The sequence below is a fragment of the Anser brachyrhynchus genome, assembly GCF_964034855.1.
Source record: "Anser brachyrhynchus genome assembly, chromosome: 3".
NCBI lineage: Eukaryota > Metazoa > Chordata > Aves > Anseriformes > Anatidae > Anser > Anser brachyrhynchus.
In genome coordinates this window covers 92,844,639-92,861,417 of record NC_137696.1, presented here as the reverse complement: position 1 = coordinate 92,861,417, position 16,779 = coordinate 92,844,639, and the positions used below count along the sequence as shown (strand labels likewise).

The 16,779-nt window shown below is 40.1% G+C and overlaps 1 protein-coding gene across 10 annotated transcripts in view; it reads left to right on the top strand.

Moving 5' to 3' along the window:
• Window positions 1-16,779, top strand: part of SENP6 (SUMO specific peptidase 6) — a 93,061-nt gene that overhangs the window by 15,826 nt on the left and 60,456 nt on the right. For 4 of the 10 annotated variants that reach the window (XM_080583775.1, XM_080583773.1, XM_080583774.1 and 1 more), the window contains exon 2: window positions 16,651-16,744. The exons of the other annotated variants lie outside the window; for them this stretch is intronic. In XM_080583775.1, coding sequence (XP_080439901.1) covers window positions 16,651-16,744 — 94 coding nt within the window. The remainder of the gene's footprint in view (window positions 1-16,650; window positions 16,745-16,779) is intronic. 10 annotated transcript variants of the gene reach the window in all.

The window sequence follows — 16,779 nt, the reverse complement described above, 5'->3', positions numbered from 1 at the left end:
ATTTAGATAGAATACTTGAAAATTTTCCACCTGCTATCCCTCTTCTATTTATTTTACTCTTAACAGTGAAATTACTAATTGTTTTAATGGTCTCTGAAGCTGTTTCTGACACTTCTATTGATGACCTAGAGGAGATAGGTATTAGCTTGGAACTGAAGGAGCATCATTCACCTTCTTCTGTCTTTATCAGAAGCTAAACTTCTTTATGCTGTTGACCAGACCACCCTGGTCTCCCTCAGCCCCATCAGTGTCTGGATATGTTCTGTTCCTTTCTTCTGTTTTTGAGAGTAGTTTTCTACCTGAAAGTGAGAAATTCATGACTCTAGTGGCTCTCTTATGTCTTCCTGTCTTCAGCCCCATTTGGAATTTTTTTACAGCATTGCATCTCTCTCTTCTCAGCCCATTGTTTCAGTGTCCTTTCCAACGTTTTTAAGAACAGGAAACCTCCTCATTCACTTCAGTGGCATTAACTTCAGGTATTGAGTGGGGAGATCTTAAACCCACTTGTTGGGTTTAAAATTGAAATAATCTTCATACTATCGTGTTTTTTGTCAATCTAACATCAGCGATAAATGGCATGAAATGTTAATAAAAAGTCAAACAGCTTAAAGCATGTGGAAAGATAGTAAAAAAATCGTAGTTTTTGAATGCTGTCTAAACGTGTTGTAATACACTCAGTAGCATAGTCTAAAATAATAGCCTGTGCCCAAGTCTGCTTCCACATCACCTCTTCCTGGTTAATTTTGAGATGGGATTTTAGGAGCCCAGACTTGTCCTTGGCTTTCTAAATTGGAAGGCATCTGTGTGCAATTTTCTGGGTTTTAGTTAAAAGCACATCTATCATTTGGTAGCTGCTGCTGTAATAGTTTTGCACTAAGTGGGACATAAAAGTTTTGGGTGTAAGTAATTGTGTTGTGCAGCAGGCCTCATTCGTTACTTTCTGGCACTTAGATTTGGTAGGAAAACACTACTTTTTCTCAGAAAAAGTGGAGAAATTCTACTGTCTTTTAGTGGCAAAAAAACAAAAACAAATCCAAACCAGGAACTTGGCAATCTTCATAGAATAGATCCTTACACTCTTCTTTATGTAAGGGTAAGTGTAAAAATAATAGTAATAACATAAATAATAGTATCAATATATGGCTTGCTAGCAAAGATAAGTCAGCATTTTGCAAATGTCTTGCTCGCACAAATACTTTTATAATGAGCCTATTTGGATATTTTAGTATTTTGCTGCTTGTTTTATGTACAGAGATAAAACACATAATGGATTATTTATTGAAATGATCTAAACAACTACTTTGGCTTTTATTGCTATTGTTTCTGAAAGACTACGCATACATTTCAGTGCAGTATCAGGCTTCCTCTTTTCTGTAGGGTTTTAGCTGCGTCTATAATTGAGATAACCGAGGGATGTCAAGGTGCTTTGTGTTGTAGCAGGTCCTGTAAAGTGAGACTAATTGCCAAACTCAACTTGTCACTTTTAAATAATGCTTTATAAGAGTGTGTGGTGTTTGGGTGGGTTTTTTTTAGCCATCATCAATTTGTTTCTTCTGTTCCTACTAACATCTTTTGAACCTCTTTGTTTGAAGAGTAGATACCTCACAAGTAAATAGATTGAGACTTTGTGAAATTTGCCCACTTTACTAATTCAGAAGAACCAAAAATTGGAGTCCTGCAAGCAAAGGCTTCAGTGTTTCCTCAGCATGGCTCAGTTTGCTGCAAAGTGATTTTTGTACCCACACTGGCTGAGAAGTCAGGGGCCAGGGGAGCAGGGGGACTCTGTGCACAGGTCAGCGTGTGCCTGCATGGATGTGTGTGTGTTGAAGAGAGGAGTGAAAGAGTGCAGGATAGCTTAAGATACTGCAGGAGGCTGAGAAAACAAGATAAAAATGGAGCTGCTGCAGTGGGGGAGGCTGTAGAGATAGAGGGGACAAATACTTTTGGGGCAAGAAGCACAAATGTAACTCTTAACTTAGTTGTTCTGGAAGACACTTCCATTGGGGGAAAAACAGAGTTGGAGTGTTTCGTTCTTCAGGCCCCACTTTTAGTGCCCGTTTGGTTTAAAGTTGGAGTTTTTGTAGGGCAGAGTTACTTTTCATAGGTTGAAATCTGTTTGATGCTCTCGATTAGTTCTTGCTTAAATATATATATGTATATTCTTATTCATTACGTGGAAATAAACACAGCGGTAATTTTATCTTCCTTAATTTTTAAAAGCATGTCTTAAGCCTTCTCTTACAGTATTCAACAGCGGTGAACGTGTAATATTTTCAGGTGAAGCTGATCTTAAGCTGTGGTGGAGTCAGAGTTGGTGTCTTGCGTTGGCCAAATCAGTTGCTTATGAATGTCACATTCTCAGGAGTAAATGGCACTTTTCTGAATAGGTGGGTGCTCTTCAGCTTGTGTTGGTGGATGCCATGGTCCAAAAAGAGTTACCTGGTAATCCCTATTGCCCTGTCCCTTCACAAATCCAAAATAAAAGATGTTTTTGATTCTGCTGCTGATGCCAAGAAATTTCTTGGCCTTCAGGAAATGTCGTGAAGATAATCTGGTGTTGCATAGTGAGTTAAAATCAAATGGTGTGGTTTTATTCATTAAATCATTGCCTAATTCAGTGACACAAATGTTGAGGATGGAAGTTTTTGTTTGAGAACTGCTGACACTATAACTAGAGCTTAGTTCCTTAGTACATACACATAGCTGTGAGATGTCTTTGAGTACTTTAAATAGAATGTAGTAAAAGTGTTGCAAACTTACTTAATTTTCTTGTATGGTGGTGTCTCCCTGCACAGAACTGGGGATCGTGCCAAATGGGATTCAGTCTCTGAATTACAGCGTAGTATAAATCAGAATCCGGAATGGCTAATGGTTATTTGGGTACTGTAACTAACAGGAAAAATTAAGAGCAAATAACTTGAGAAGTCTTCTTGGTTTCGTTTATGGTGTAATGTCTGCTACAAGTTAAAGAAATAACATTTTGGCAATGCTTTTGTTTGAATAACTTTTTCGAAGTAATCCATGGAAAGAATTATGTTCTAATAATGTATGGGGATAGTTGCTTATTAAAATGATTGTAATGAAAGCTTGAATACTGGTGTCTCGTAGCTAATGCACACGAGCAGGCTGCAGCTCACAGATACCGAATGTGAAAAGAATTCCTTCAAAATAAACTGTACAAAGAATGGTAAAATGATTGTGGTGTGATGCCATTGTCTGGTATAAGGTAACGATAAATTGTGTGCGTGGATTTCCTAAAGCAGTGAACTGTGACGTTGCTGCTTTTATCTTATCGTGCTGCAACTCCATTTTGAATGTAAAGCTGCATGCCAACTATTTATTGGTTCTCTTTGCAAGGCTTAAAATTATTAACTGGTTTAGGCATAGGGACTAACAGAACGTTTTAAACTGATTAAAGCATTACGTGGTGCAGCTGTGCTGCTCTGAGGGCCCCCTGCTGCAGGTGGGGGAGGTCTGCTGCTCTGTCCCCTCTGGCCTCCCCCAGCATCCAGCCTGGCAGTGTCTCACGCTGCCCACTGCCCCAGGGACGGAGCGGTTTATTGCCAGAGAGGTTGAATTTGCTGTATACTGTCCTGCCGGATCAGCGCTCTGCCAAACCTGTGTTGAATTTGCTTGCTGAAGGGTAAGCCTGAGAGGCAGGACAATGGATTGCTTTGAGGGGGGGCAGTCGGCCTCTTGCGTGTCAGGAGTAGGACGTTCCCCCTTCTGTCTCTGGTGAGCTGTAAAGTCAGCTTAAGGTGCAGCATGGAACTTAAACTTAAGAATAAATCCTCTTGTGCAACATCAGCTTTACTCTGCCGCGGGAAGTTCAATTATTTTAAATAACAGGTTGAGATCCGCACAGAACTCGTTGATGGTGGAGGCTGGAGGAAATAAATGAGCAAGCTGTGGTTATTCTTGCCTGGTTGGTCAGCGGGCCTTTCAGCAGGTTTTGGTAACGGGCAAATGCTGCGGGAGGCAAGAAAACGTTTCTCAATGCTTGTCCCAGTGACTCCTGTGAAAGAGTAATTAGGAGTGAAAGGAGTCGAATTCAGTGCATCTCGCTCTGATCGAATCTTCAAGTGATGATTGCGAAGCGCTGTGCAAAGCTTTCCCATTTTTGTTTGTTTTCAGACCGTATAAGCTGTAGCTGAAGCAAAGTCTCCCCGCTATTGTTATTTTTTTATTTTTTTTTAAATAAAACTTGCCACAGAGATTTTGGGGAATGATAAATAAGGATAACATTTGGCTGGCCTGGTAAAACACCGTGCTGCGTGACATGATTAATATTATTTAATTTTAGAAATTTATGTTTCTAAGAAACAGCTGTGAAAATATTTGTTATTTTCATGAGAATGTTTTTGTCCGCTGCAGTAAAATTGTTTTCTCTTGTACTAAAATTCATTCTGTTGATGTATTTTTATTAAAGTTGTAGGATATAATGTTGTGTTTGTTTGGCATGTCCGATTTTTATGGCTCATTTAACAAAATATGAATATCCTGCTGATGACAGAATTTAATACGACAGTCTAACAGAAAGATTATTCAAGAGCCCATTAGATGAGAATTTGAACTATGCAGTGGATGGTAGGTTTCATGTTTGCAATTGCCTTTGTAATTTCTGAGGCTCACTTCTTTTGGAAACACTGCAGTCCATTGTAATTTTATTTCTACCATGGCTTACTGCTCAAGAGCCACCCTAAGGGTCCTTTAAAATAAAGAATAAATTTTTAAAAAATAGACTTCCGGACTGCTCTGGTCCTGGTTATTATGACTGCATGTGCCTAGCACAGTCGGTTGGTAAGCCTTCAGGTGAGATTACTAGATGCTGCCATAAGGCAAGTTGGTAGTAACTGAACCTTTACCTGATGGATACCAGAAAAAAAAATCTCCATCATGCATGTAGTCAAAAAGCTGTTTGTCGTCTAGTGCAGTGCTTGCTAGATGGAGAAGGCACTGCGCTTGTTTGGAAGAGTGAGTTGGAATAGAAAGGACCGATAGAAACCCAGAACACACTTCCCTAGATCTTGATAGTTTTTTGATGAAGATAAATGCAGGTTGCATGTTCGGTTGAAGATGGCAGAAGCCCATCTCCAGCTGTAGGATAGTCTCTTAAAAGCCGAGTGTTTTGCTTCAGTTGTCTTTTGAGTGATAGCTCTTGAAAAGCAAGTTCAGAATTGGGTGCAGTTAGCAAGCTGACATGTGTTATTTTTGTTATATTAAAAATTACTTGATTGATAGTACTTCCTTGTTTTCGCTGCCATTAAAAGTAACGATTGAGAAAATGTTTGTTTTTCCAGGGATGTTAAAGTTTTTTTTTTTTAATTATTATTATTTTTTCCTTTTTAAAGAGAATTTTAGCATACTGTGGTTTAGTTAACAGTTGTCACTGTTCCTGAAACTCGTTGTTAGGTCTGTTTAACTTCAATACTTGCATTACAAAAATTTGTGTTGTAAATGTAATGATGCAGTTGCAATGCTCTGCCATTTTAAACCACCCCCCTTGCAGCTGCTAATCTGTATTGTCTCAGAGGAAAGAAATAGTGTGAAGAAGCTAGAATTCCTTTCTGTGGTGACGCAATAGAGAAATTTGCAAACATGTTACTGTGTTGATGTCGTCTGTGTGTGTGTGTGCACTTATGCTACAATATTTTCTTCAGATTTACTTAAACTTTGCGTAATGGGATTCAGTAAAGATACTTAAATGTAATATCCAAGCTTGCATTATACAGCCAGTGGAGCCTGCAGAGCTGTTGGGTGACCAGCTGCTCGATGTCTGCTGAACTGGTCTCTGGTTCCCTTGCCTTACAGCTTTGACCATGGAATTATTTGGGTTGGAAAAGACCCTTAGGATCATCAAGTCCATCCATCGACCTAACACCATCTGATTGCAAATGGACTTGAAGTCCTCTTGAAGTCCACAGAGTGCATCTAATGCATGCAGGAAGTTGTTGTCCATTCGTGTGTTGCACTTCTTTGATTTTTTTTTTGTATTTATTTTTAAAAAAGACAGCAATCTACTTTATTTCTAACTGTGTGTATGTGTGCAGGGTCATTTTGTAACCGGTAGAAGCCCCCAGCTGTGGGGCCGTACCATGTGGCCCTGCAAGTCCACCGCAGCAGCGATTTGCAGCTGGGCCAGGCGTACCAGCTCGGTGCTGCTGTCAGTCTGTCCTGCCGCCCCTCCCAGGGCCTGGGCTTGTGCAGCTTCGCTTGTGTCAACACCGGCGCTTCTCTGGCTTCACAGCAAGTTGGCTGGAGGAGCTAAGTTGGCAGAAAACTCATTTTAGATGAAGAAAAAGTGTTGGTGGAGCTAGCCTGCACTAGTTTTCAGCCATATTAGCAATCTAATCCAGCTGACTGCCCTCTTGTATGGGTGTGAAGGCTTACCAGTGTCACAGGGAATAGGGAAAAAAAACAGGTCTTTGGCCTCTACAGAAAGGTAAATGCAAACTGTTCTCATAGCCTAGAGTTTAAATAACTCTTTCATCCTCCTTTCATCCTTTCTTTGCTCAGATTTTTCTGAGATGTGCCCTTTTCATTTGACCAAATTATTGAGGTTTTCTTTGTTGTTTTCTTTTTGTGTGCTTTTTTTGCTGTCCAGGAGGATTTTGAACAACTGACAGCATCAAAGAAGTGTCTGGCTTTTTTCTCCTTGAATAACGTTTTAGGGTTTCTTCTTCTGTCATATCTTTGCAAGTTATTTTCTTGTCATGGAACCTTTCTGGACTATAGTTTTACAGGGGGGACAACACCTGCCCAAAATCCTCTTGCAAAGTTTTCTGGATAATTCTAGAAGTATAAATAATATAAATTCTTGTGTGTTTTTTTTCCCTTCTTTATAGTTATATAGGTATAGTGCTTTATTTCAATCTGAAGTTCCAATTATTGCATCAAACCTGGAAACCTTCTTGAAGCGTTGGTTGCCTGATCTCCAGGTAGTTAGGCTAGATGGTTAATCTTACTGTATCTATAACTGCCTTTCAGCACTTTCTAAAAATAGATGGCTGTTTGTTTAGTGCTGCTACATACTCTGTTGCACAAGCTTAGCTTTTTTATGAAGATAGGTCCAGCAGTGCATAACGAAGTCTGAAATCAGAAGTGTGCAAATCAGATGCATAATCTACTGTTTCCTGCCGCGTTTTGCTTATCTTCTAAAACTCTTCCAGTATTCAAAACTTGAGATCATGTATGATTAATGTCACATAGTGATTTGCCACAGGAATCACATTCTAGAATTCTTACTCAAGTGTCATCCTCTTTGAAATGGCTTGTTAGCTTTATATACTTTCACATTTTTAGAGTACATTGGCAATTCAGAAATTGTCCCTGCTCTATCCTAACCTTTTATTCTCCAAATTTTCCTAAAAAATGGGAAAGATAGATACAGAGAAAATATCTGACTATAAAAATACTGAAGCTTTCTCCTTCTTTTCTGATTTTTTGGTGTGTTTTCCATCTAGCAACACAGGTCTTACATAGCTGTATCTTTTTGCCTTTTGATGTTATTTAACTTCTGTGGAAAGATTGAGTAGGTGACAGGCTTACTGAGAGAGAGAAGAGAAGGAAAGTGATGGAGATACTTAATTCTGGAAGCATTTGTGATGATGGCGCAGTTCCTTGGGAGAAGATTTGTGCCCACAACTGATTACTGTTTTGAGTTTTGTCTTACAATCACATAGGTTGGGACCTGAGTGGCCGCTGGTCGGAATTAGGTAGGTTGGAACCTCCTGCCCAAACCAAGACTTATCACCCCCCCCCCCCCCTTTTTTTTTAAGCCTGAGTGAGCCCAGCTCTTTCATCCTCTCCCTGTATGCCATGTCCTCAGACCCCCAGCTGTCTTGACAGCCCTGGGCTGGACTTGCTCCAGTGTTTCAATGTCTTTGTTACACTGGCTAGTGCAAAACTGAATGCAGTACTCTAGATACGCTTTCACAAGTGCACTATGGAGAGGAAGAGTTGTTTCTCTTCACTGCTGACAGAACTTTGTCAGCTGTCTGGCTGCGCTGTTGACCTATGTTCAACTTGCTGTCTGTTGGGACCCCCAGATCCTGCCGAGAAGCTGCTCCCTAACCAGCCAGCCCCCAGCTGTGCCACTGCCCAGGCTTGTTCCATTCCTGATGCAGGCTTGCATCTGTGATCACGGATGCTTTTGTTGAACTTAGTAAGGGTCTTGTCAGCCCATTTCTCCAGCCTACCAGGTCTCTCTGAACAGCAGCCCTGGCTTCCAGAGTATCAGCTGCTTCCCCCGATTTAGTATTGTCTGCAAACTTGCCAACTGCACTTGACCTCAACATCCTGAGTGTTAGCAAAGACTTTAGGCAGTATTGGCCCTGGTACTGATTGCTGAGGGATGCAGACAGCTGGATTTGTCATCATTCTTTGATGGTGCTGGTTTCCGTTTGGTCCAGCTAGTTTTCCACTCTCCTTATAATTCACTACTTATTCCATGTCTCTCCAATCTAGATAAAAGGTCCCTGTGGGAGACCATGTCAAAGTCCTCCCAGAAGTCAAGGCATGCAACATCCATTGCTCTCCTGTTACCCGAAGAGCCAGTCCTCTTGCAGTGAAGTGCAGACAGTTTAGTCTGCCACAGTTTGCCCTTACTGAATCCATGCTGTTCATTCAACTTCTTGTCCTCATGTAGCTGAAGGATTCCTGGAGGGATACGACCCATACCATTCTCTGGGGTTGAGGTGAGGCAGATCAGCCTGTAGTTCCCCGGGATCATACTCACGGCCTATCTTGAAGATAGGTATGATGTTTTTCCAGTCATTGGGAAACTCTCTCAATTGCCGTGACCTGGTAGAAAAGTGTCCTAGATACTGGCACGCTTCCTCAGTGCCATCAGATGCCTCGTCTGATCTTTTGGGCTTATGTGTGTAGAACTGGCTTAAATGTTTATTAATTGTATCTTCCTTGACAGCTGATGGTGCTGTGTTCCCACAGATTCTGCTCGTAGAGCTGGGTACTGGGAGGTTGGAGGGCAGAACTTAGCACAGAAATGGGAGCAGGGGGAGGAGGATTGGGTTCCTTGGTCTTTTCTGTGACTTTTGTCGCTAGGTCCCCTGTGTCACTGAGCAATGTGTCCACATTTTCCTTAGCAGTCCTTTGGCTGCTGATGTAACTGAAGAGGACCTTTAGAAGTACTTCTATGTTGTTTTCTGATTCTATCCCAGTGGCAGCCTCCTATGCTTCTCTGTTGGGACAGTCAGTAGAAGGGGTCAAGGAAACACTGGCTGCCTGTCGTATGGTTACCACTGCTGTCTTACTAGAAAAACCATCAAAGAGGTTGTAAAGAAAACATGTACTTCAAAGCTGTCCTCCTTTGTTAGCTGTTGTTATCAGTTCTTCTCAGAAAATGGCAAAAGTTCAGCGAGTGTTTGTGCTTAAGCAGTTCTGTGTTGTTGGTTCCAATCATTCTGCACGATCCTCTGCGCTGTAAGGAGCACAGTGCACATGGAAGTTCTGGAGGGAAAAAAGGGCTTTGGTCAGGACATGGAGATGCTTTTCCATCTTTGAACTATGTACCTCTTATGAATGCTTTTTCTTCGCAGTTTTTCTTTTTGGTCTCGTAGTGGATGCTTTGTGTTTATCATTGGTTTTCTGTTCCCATAGCATTCCTAAAAAGTTTATTACTATTTTTGTGAAGTATCTGAGAAATGAAGTTGCCTTCATGTGTAATGTAACAATGTTGTGTCCATACTTTGTATCCTTTAGATAGCATCAGAGCTTTACCACTGAACTATGTACTTCATGGAGTATCTCACTATCAATTTATAATTGCTGCCTACTCCTGGAAGTGAGTTTGCATCGTTTTTGCATCTCTGGGTAATTTAGGAAGAAAGGTGAAGCATCTTTTAAACAATAGATCTCTGAATGTTTAGCTATAAATGCAGGCTAAGCTATGGTTCCATGGAGATTTTTTTGGCATCATTAGCGCCTAAAACAGTCTGGTCCTGTATACCCCTTACCTCTGCTGTGCAGTCACAGCTGTGCTGTGGTGGTGTGGCTGAACAGGTGGGAGCTGATAGGCCTGACAAATAATTCCATCACACGCACAGGCACACGCATGTGCGTGCTTTTTTTGCCCAAATTGGTTCTTTTCCCAGGCCTGCTCTTGGTGAAGAAACATCTGGGCTGCCATATGCAGGGTGCAGGGCAGGAGCAAGGATCCCCAGCTTTTAGGAAGTGAGGGGGGTGCGTAAAACAGTTCGTGCAATGCTGCTACGAAATAATGACAGTGCGGCCTTACTGTGGTTAGACAGTTGGCCTGTTAGAGCTGATCATATCAAACCTGGAAGATAAAAAGCTAGTTTACACAGAAGCCTATCTGAAAGAGTAAGGAAACAACAGGGAAAGTAAAAACAACCATAAATTACTCTAAATTAGTCACATTTTTATGAATAATCGTATTCTCTTATCAATACATATGACGACTTCCAATGAACAACAGATTAGCTCAGAAGCATTCTTTATACATTACCTAAATATGAGTGTGGATGAAGGGAATGAGTCTGAGTGCATTTAAATTAACTTGCATTTTTTATGTGAATGCTACAGTGTCTGCTAAGTTGTCTGCAGTTGTGATGTCGAAATGTTTGTAAGATAAAGCTTGTGTTATTTCTGGTTTTAGACCAGTGTACTGGGAAAAAAGTATGTAAATTTCAGGTCCTCTGGAAAAACTCCTTTGTCCCAAAGCAAACCTTTGGTTTAGGTTTTATGTGCAGGGTGTTGCTTGGACACACAGAAATACATGGGATCTCAGCAGACTAAAGACTTGTAAATGCTTCTGGGCATTGTAATAGAAACGTTAAGGTCTCTGGCTATCTAATGATAGGAACAAATAGCTTTCCTAGAGGAGTTAAGGGTGTTCTTTGTGTGACCAGTAAGCGTGTGTGGTATCACATCTAGAACAATATTAGAGGTATGCTCTTCTGGACAACCATAATATAGATTCACATGGAATGACTGGCCTTACACCACAGAGTACAAGACATACAACCAAATCTTCCAAAATGCCATTTTCTGTTGGACACTAGCGCTTCACTAAGTACTGCATATGCCACTCCTCACTTCACTGTTGATGGGCAGATTCATTTTTTTTTTTGCAAATGTGCAACTTTGCTCTCATTTCATAGAGATCCATTGCGAATATTTTTTTTCCTCTAGCTTAGGAATTATTCAACAACATTGTTGAATGATGGAAACTCCTGCTAAAGGAGTTTACAAAACTGTGTCAACGCTCAGTAACTTAGAGAGGTTAATCTGCTTTCTGCTGTTCTTCCAGCAGGTGTACTTTGTAATCCAAAATCTGTTAATTGGTTAAGTTTTAGCTAAAAAGGCAACATGTAGATTTTTAAGAGGATGGCTTCAGGATGTGGTTAAAAACAAAAGATTTAATAAAAACTGAAGTACAGTATTCCAGCAAATCTTGTTTAATTGGCATTTTAAAAATGGCATGTAAATGATAATTGTTTTAGCAAGCAGTGAAATACATTTGACACACCTGCATAAGATGTCCACTTAAACTCCATCTAGTTTCTGGGTCTCTAATCTTCCAGCTTGAAAGGGAGCTTGTAGAGAGAGGAATAACGATTTGTGCTTGATAGTGAAATCTGTTCCAACATGCTGCCTTTCTTGGGCAAAGGGAGAGTAATTGACTTCTGTTGGCTAAGTCTCTTATGGCCAGGTCTGCTTATTTGAATATTTTCATCTTCTGGGTATGAATCTGTCTTGCTGGCAGATGGTAGTATTCGTATGCATACTACCAGAGCCAGTATACTAGTAAAAACTGCAACATACAGGTTGCAAATTCAAGTCTTAGAAAATAGTTTGAAACAGCATTTCTGACACATGACATCTTACCGCTCTTTAAAAATACAAAAAACAATCCTGTATAGAATCAGGTCCCAAGTGACCATTTAGATCAAGTAACTTGGGTGAACAGTCTAGTTCAGATGATGATACACTTCTAGATGCATATTTTTGGTAGAGCCAGGAATGCTAGAGGATGTTAAAATTGATCCAGAGCCGAGAGAGCAGAGCTGGGGTTCCAAGGGTGTTCTTCCATGGACGACTGAGCTGGTCTACAGTGATGGACTGGATTAGTGCACAAACAGGTTTCTGGGTTTATGACAGTAGATGGAATCCATGACAACTTGTCTTTTGGGTACAGAGATGGTAAACTGTGTAAGATAGCTGAAGATCTGTAGAGAATGCAATAAAAGAGCTGGTAGTATTGATCCCTGTGATAGAAAACTTAGCGCCTTCTGTAGCAAGTGCAGGACCACAAAACCAGCCAATGTCAGAAAAAAAAAATGTGGGGAAGATGGATTAACATACATATCTCTTCTTAGGAGAGGGAGTTCTGTGCAGTGAGATGGATTTTCTCAGAATGAAAATAGAGCTGGTCTGTTGGCACCTAAAGAGTGAGGGGAGGCTGATAGAAGTGTAGCAGCACATGGTTTGATGTAACGTACATTCAGTACCAAAAATTTTGTCCCCTACTGCAGCTGGTAAAACTCAATCAGGAATGCAGGTATAAAAGAGTAAGTGCAATAGTCTGATCTAAACATAAGAAGCACAAAAAAAAAAATCCTGTAAGAAAAGTATTTACCTTATTTGTATAAAGGAACACAGAAAAATATATCGGGTAAAATGGGAGAACTGGAAGCTGGCAGAATGAACTTGAAATTAGAAGGAAAATAATTAAACATTGTGACAAATGGGGGCTAAAGGAGAACTAATGGAGAACAGATAGTGTTGGCTGAACAGTTAATGTATGTTCCGGACAATGTTCAAGTTAGATCAGACTCAAATGGCTCAAAAAGCTACATGGGATCCAGATGGATTCAAGGATTCAGCTCTGGTGAGGCCACACCTCGAGTACTGTGTTCAGCTTTGGGCCCCTCAGTACAAGAAGGACATGGAGGCCCTGGAGCATGTCCAGAGAAGGGCTGTGAAGCTGGTGAAGGGCCTGGAGCACAAGTCCTATGAGGAGCAGCTGAGGGAACTGGAGTTGTTTAGTCTGGAGGTGAGGAGGCTGAGGGGAGACCTTATTGCTCTCTACAATTACCTGAAAGGAAGGTGTGGGGAACTAGGGGTCGTCCTCTTCTCACAGGTAACTAGTGATAGGACTAGAGGGAATGGCCTCAAGTTGTGCCAGGGGAGGTTCAGGTTGGAAATGAGGAGACATTTCTTCTCAGAAAGAGCAGTCAGGTATTGGAATGGGTTGCCCAGGGAGGTGGTGGAGTCACCGTCCCTGGGGGTGTTCATGGAAAGGTTGGACGTGGTGCTTAGGGACATGGTTCAGTGGGTGACATTGGCGGTAGGGGGATGATGGTTGGATCAGATGATTTTGGAGGTCTTTTCCAACCTTAATGATTCTATGACTATAAAGGAAAATCTAACCACCGGAACTACTGATTACTTGACCAGGGTGATGCCAACTGTAACCTGTTAGAAATTTATAAGCTGGGTAGATAGTGGACACTGATAGCAGAAGTCTTGATGAAACGCTGCCTTTTGGCTCTCCTTCTAGAGGAAACCCTTGTGCACAAAAGGAAGTGACAGTATGCTTCATTGATTCTCTCATGTGAAATTGCGACTCCAGGATGTACTTGTTCTGCAGAATGTTGTGAGTGGTGGCGTTGGAAACTTTGCAATATGATCATATTTTGAAGTGCATAATATCCTGTAAAGATGCTGAATTTCTAAACCTGGAGGAAAATCATCCACTGTAGAAATGCTTAATGCAAAAGAAGACTAAAGAAACCCTTAAAATTCTTGAAAAGGAAGTAAAAGACACAGCCAGAGGGTAAAATATTTGCAGGCAGCTTGGGAGTTATTTAAAGACACCGTATTGAAAGCTTAGAGCAAATGCATGCTGCTTATTTAAATAGACTTCAAAAGGCCCCCAAAATGTTGGCATGGTTACACAGCAGGATACGGGTAGGTGTCTGAAATAAAACATTGTTCTTCTTAATTTTTTGCGTGAATGAGGAAAATAGAGATTAATAAAAATACAGGTGAATTAAACTTAAAAATATAACGTGGCAGTCAAAAAAAAAAAGAATAACTCTCAATTAGTAAAAACTAATGGTGAGTCTTTCTTCAGGCTCAGCAGAAGAATTTCTGGAGTACTTGTAGGGTGTGTAGACATGGAAGTTATAAAAGGAGGCTTTGGAGAAGATGAGGTCAGCCGAAAACCAGAATTGCTTGCACCCACTTCAACAACGCTTACAGAGGTCTTCATGCCAGAATTTTTCTTAAGAAGGAATATGATAGATTTATGTCTCAAAACAAAACATCAGCGGAACAAAATGTAGTACGTCAAGCAAACAATGAGCAAGGCAGCGGGGTGAAGTGGCATTTATCCAAGTGTTACAAGAGGACCTTGAGGATAAAGCAGGAAATGACCACAGCACGTTACTTCTTGGTTAGCATCGTCTTTCTGCTACCGGTGGAGAAGGTAGCTAATATGATACCACCTTTTTGAAAAGGTAGCAGGGGGTATTTGAGGAACTTCTCATCCGTGACCTTTGACCCTATGACCCAAATTTATAGAAGGTTAACGAAAACCAAATTAATTTGGTCATTCCTTCTGTCATTTCCTTTACCAAAGGCTTTTAGGGAAGCTAAGTTTCCTCTGGATAAAATGGAAGTCTTACATCTTAACAACTGACAACAGATGGGTAGAGGGCAAAAATGGTTCAGTTTTTTAATAGAAGGAATAACCAGTTGAATTCCACAAGGATCTGTGTAATGAATGCACAGGTAAAAGAAAAAGGGTTTGATGGTGAGGTGGCAAAAGTTTGTAGGTGTTGCTAGCTTTACTTGGGTTAGTATAATGTCTTGCGACTTCAAGCAAATTGCAAATGCTCAGGATTTGCATCCTGTGGGTTAAAAGTCATATATGAAATTCAGTGTTGGTACATACCAAGTACTGCAGGTGAGTGAGAAATGGGTAAAAGAATGATTTGTCTAAATCGTTGTACACCATGATTAGCTCTGAACTGGTTCTTACCTATCACGAGTGAAAGATGGAAGTATCTAGTACATAACATCAAAGCAGATCTCCATAGTAGTGAAAATAGCAAATCCAGTCTCACTATTTGTTGGGAAAGGAATAAAGAACAAAACAGAAATACCATGCTGCTTCTGTAGGAATTCATGGTACATTGGCATCTTGAATGTTTCTTGTAGTGTTGGTTACTGCTCTTCTCCATCTCAAAAATGATACAGTGGAGCTAGAAAAGGTTCAGAGAGAAGCACTGAGGGTAATTTAAAGCTATAAAACATCTTTTAAGTGAGAGAAAATTAAATAGACTAAATTTTGTTTGTTTTCTGCATGGGAAAAGGATGACTGTGGAATAGCACAACAGAGATGTATGCAATCATGAGTGAGTAGGGAAGGATTACTTATTACTGTCTTCACCAGTACAAGAACCAGAGGATTGAAGTACTACATAGAAGCAAAAGATGCCAGATTCAATCAGGACAAACAAAAAGGGGAGATACTTATATAATGTAAGGGAGGCACTATTTACTGCAAGATGCTGTTGATTCTATAAGGTAGTATTGATAATAATAAAAAAAAAAGCAAGCAGGGAAAACAATAAAGCTCAGCAAAGGCTGACAGTCATAAAAATATAATATCATCTGTGGCTCTGGAAGTCCTTGGTAGGTGCAAGTAGCTGGAAGCTGAGATTGGTTGCGATCGATACTGCATTGTGCACTGTTCATACTTTTCCCTAGACATCTGTTGTTGACTATGATTTTTTTTTCTTTTCTAACAAAGTATGGCATCACATTCATTATTTTTAAACGTATTTCCAACTATGTAAAGAAAAACATAGTAAGAAAATACACATTCAAATCGCACCAGAATCAAAGCTGCTGTTTAATTAGTCATAGAGAATTTGTGCTAAACAGCTCTTAGCCCAGTTTTTGGGGCCCAGGTAAACGGTGATTTAACCTTAATGAGTACTGCTGACATATTCTGGTTCTCCTTCACTTAAAAGTACCCTAATATCATATTATAAGAAAATCTCCATGCTATTAGATACTGCAATAGATAAGTTGGAGATCAGATACTGTGTGAATGTTCTCAGGAAGTTCAGGTTCTCACTTAATTGATTCTAACTCTCAAATTTCAGTTAGCATCAAACACTAAGTCATGTTGGTGTCAGATGTTGGATTAAAAAAAGCATGTTACATTGAAACTGTATTTGGGGTAGTTGAAAACTGTTGCTTTTATATGGAAAAATTAAATGCGTTTGGAAACTAGACATTTAAACAATAAAGATAAGGAGCCTTTGTGCATGTCGCATATAGTTCATATCAGAAAAGGAACCCTTAAATTTACAGCTATCAGTAAAACGGCTGAGTACCTCACTTGATAATTTTAATAGCGTGCTAACCTACTGCATTGCTAATCAAGATATTGACAGATAATTACTTGTATTTATCTAGGAAAATGACTCGCCACTGTGTTGCTGAACTTATTTTCTCAAATGGTAGTTAAATGTTGACATCAACAAAATAAATATTTGGGGAAAATATGTACATCTGGTTTACTCCTCTAGTTTGTGTTGATTAATAACCCAGCCTGAAATCAAGACTTATCTTAACTTGTTCTCATTTCAGCTTTGGATAGATCACAATCCAAGAGAGATGGAGGTTTTAAAAATAATTGGAGCTTTGATCATGCAGAAGAAAGTGAAGGAGATGCAGAGAAAGAGTAAGGATGCTTTTATCTAGGCTATTCAAAGTATA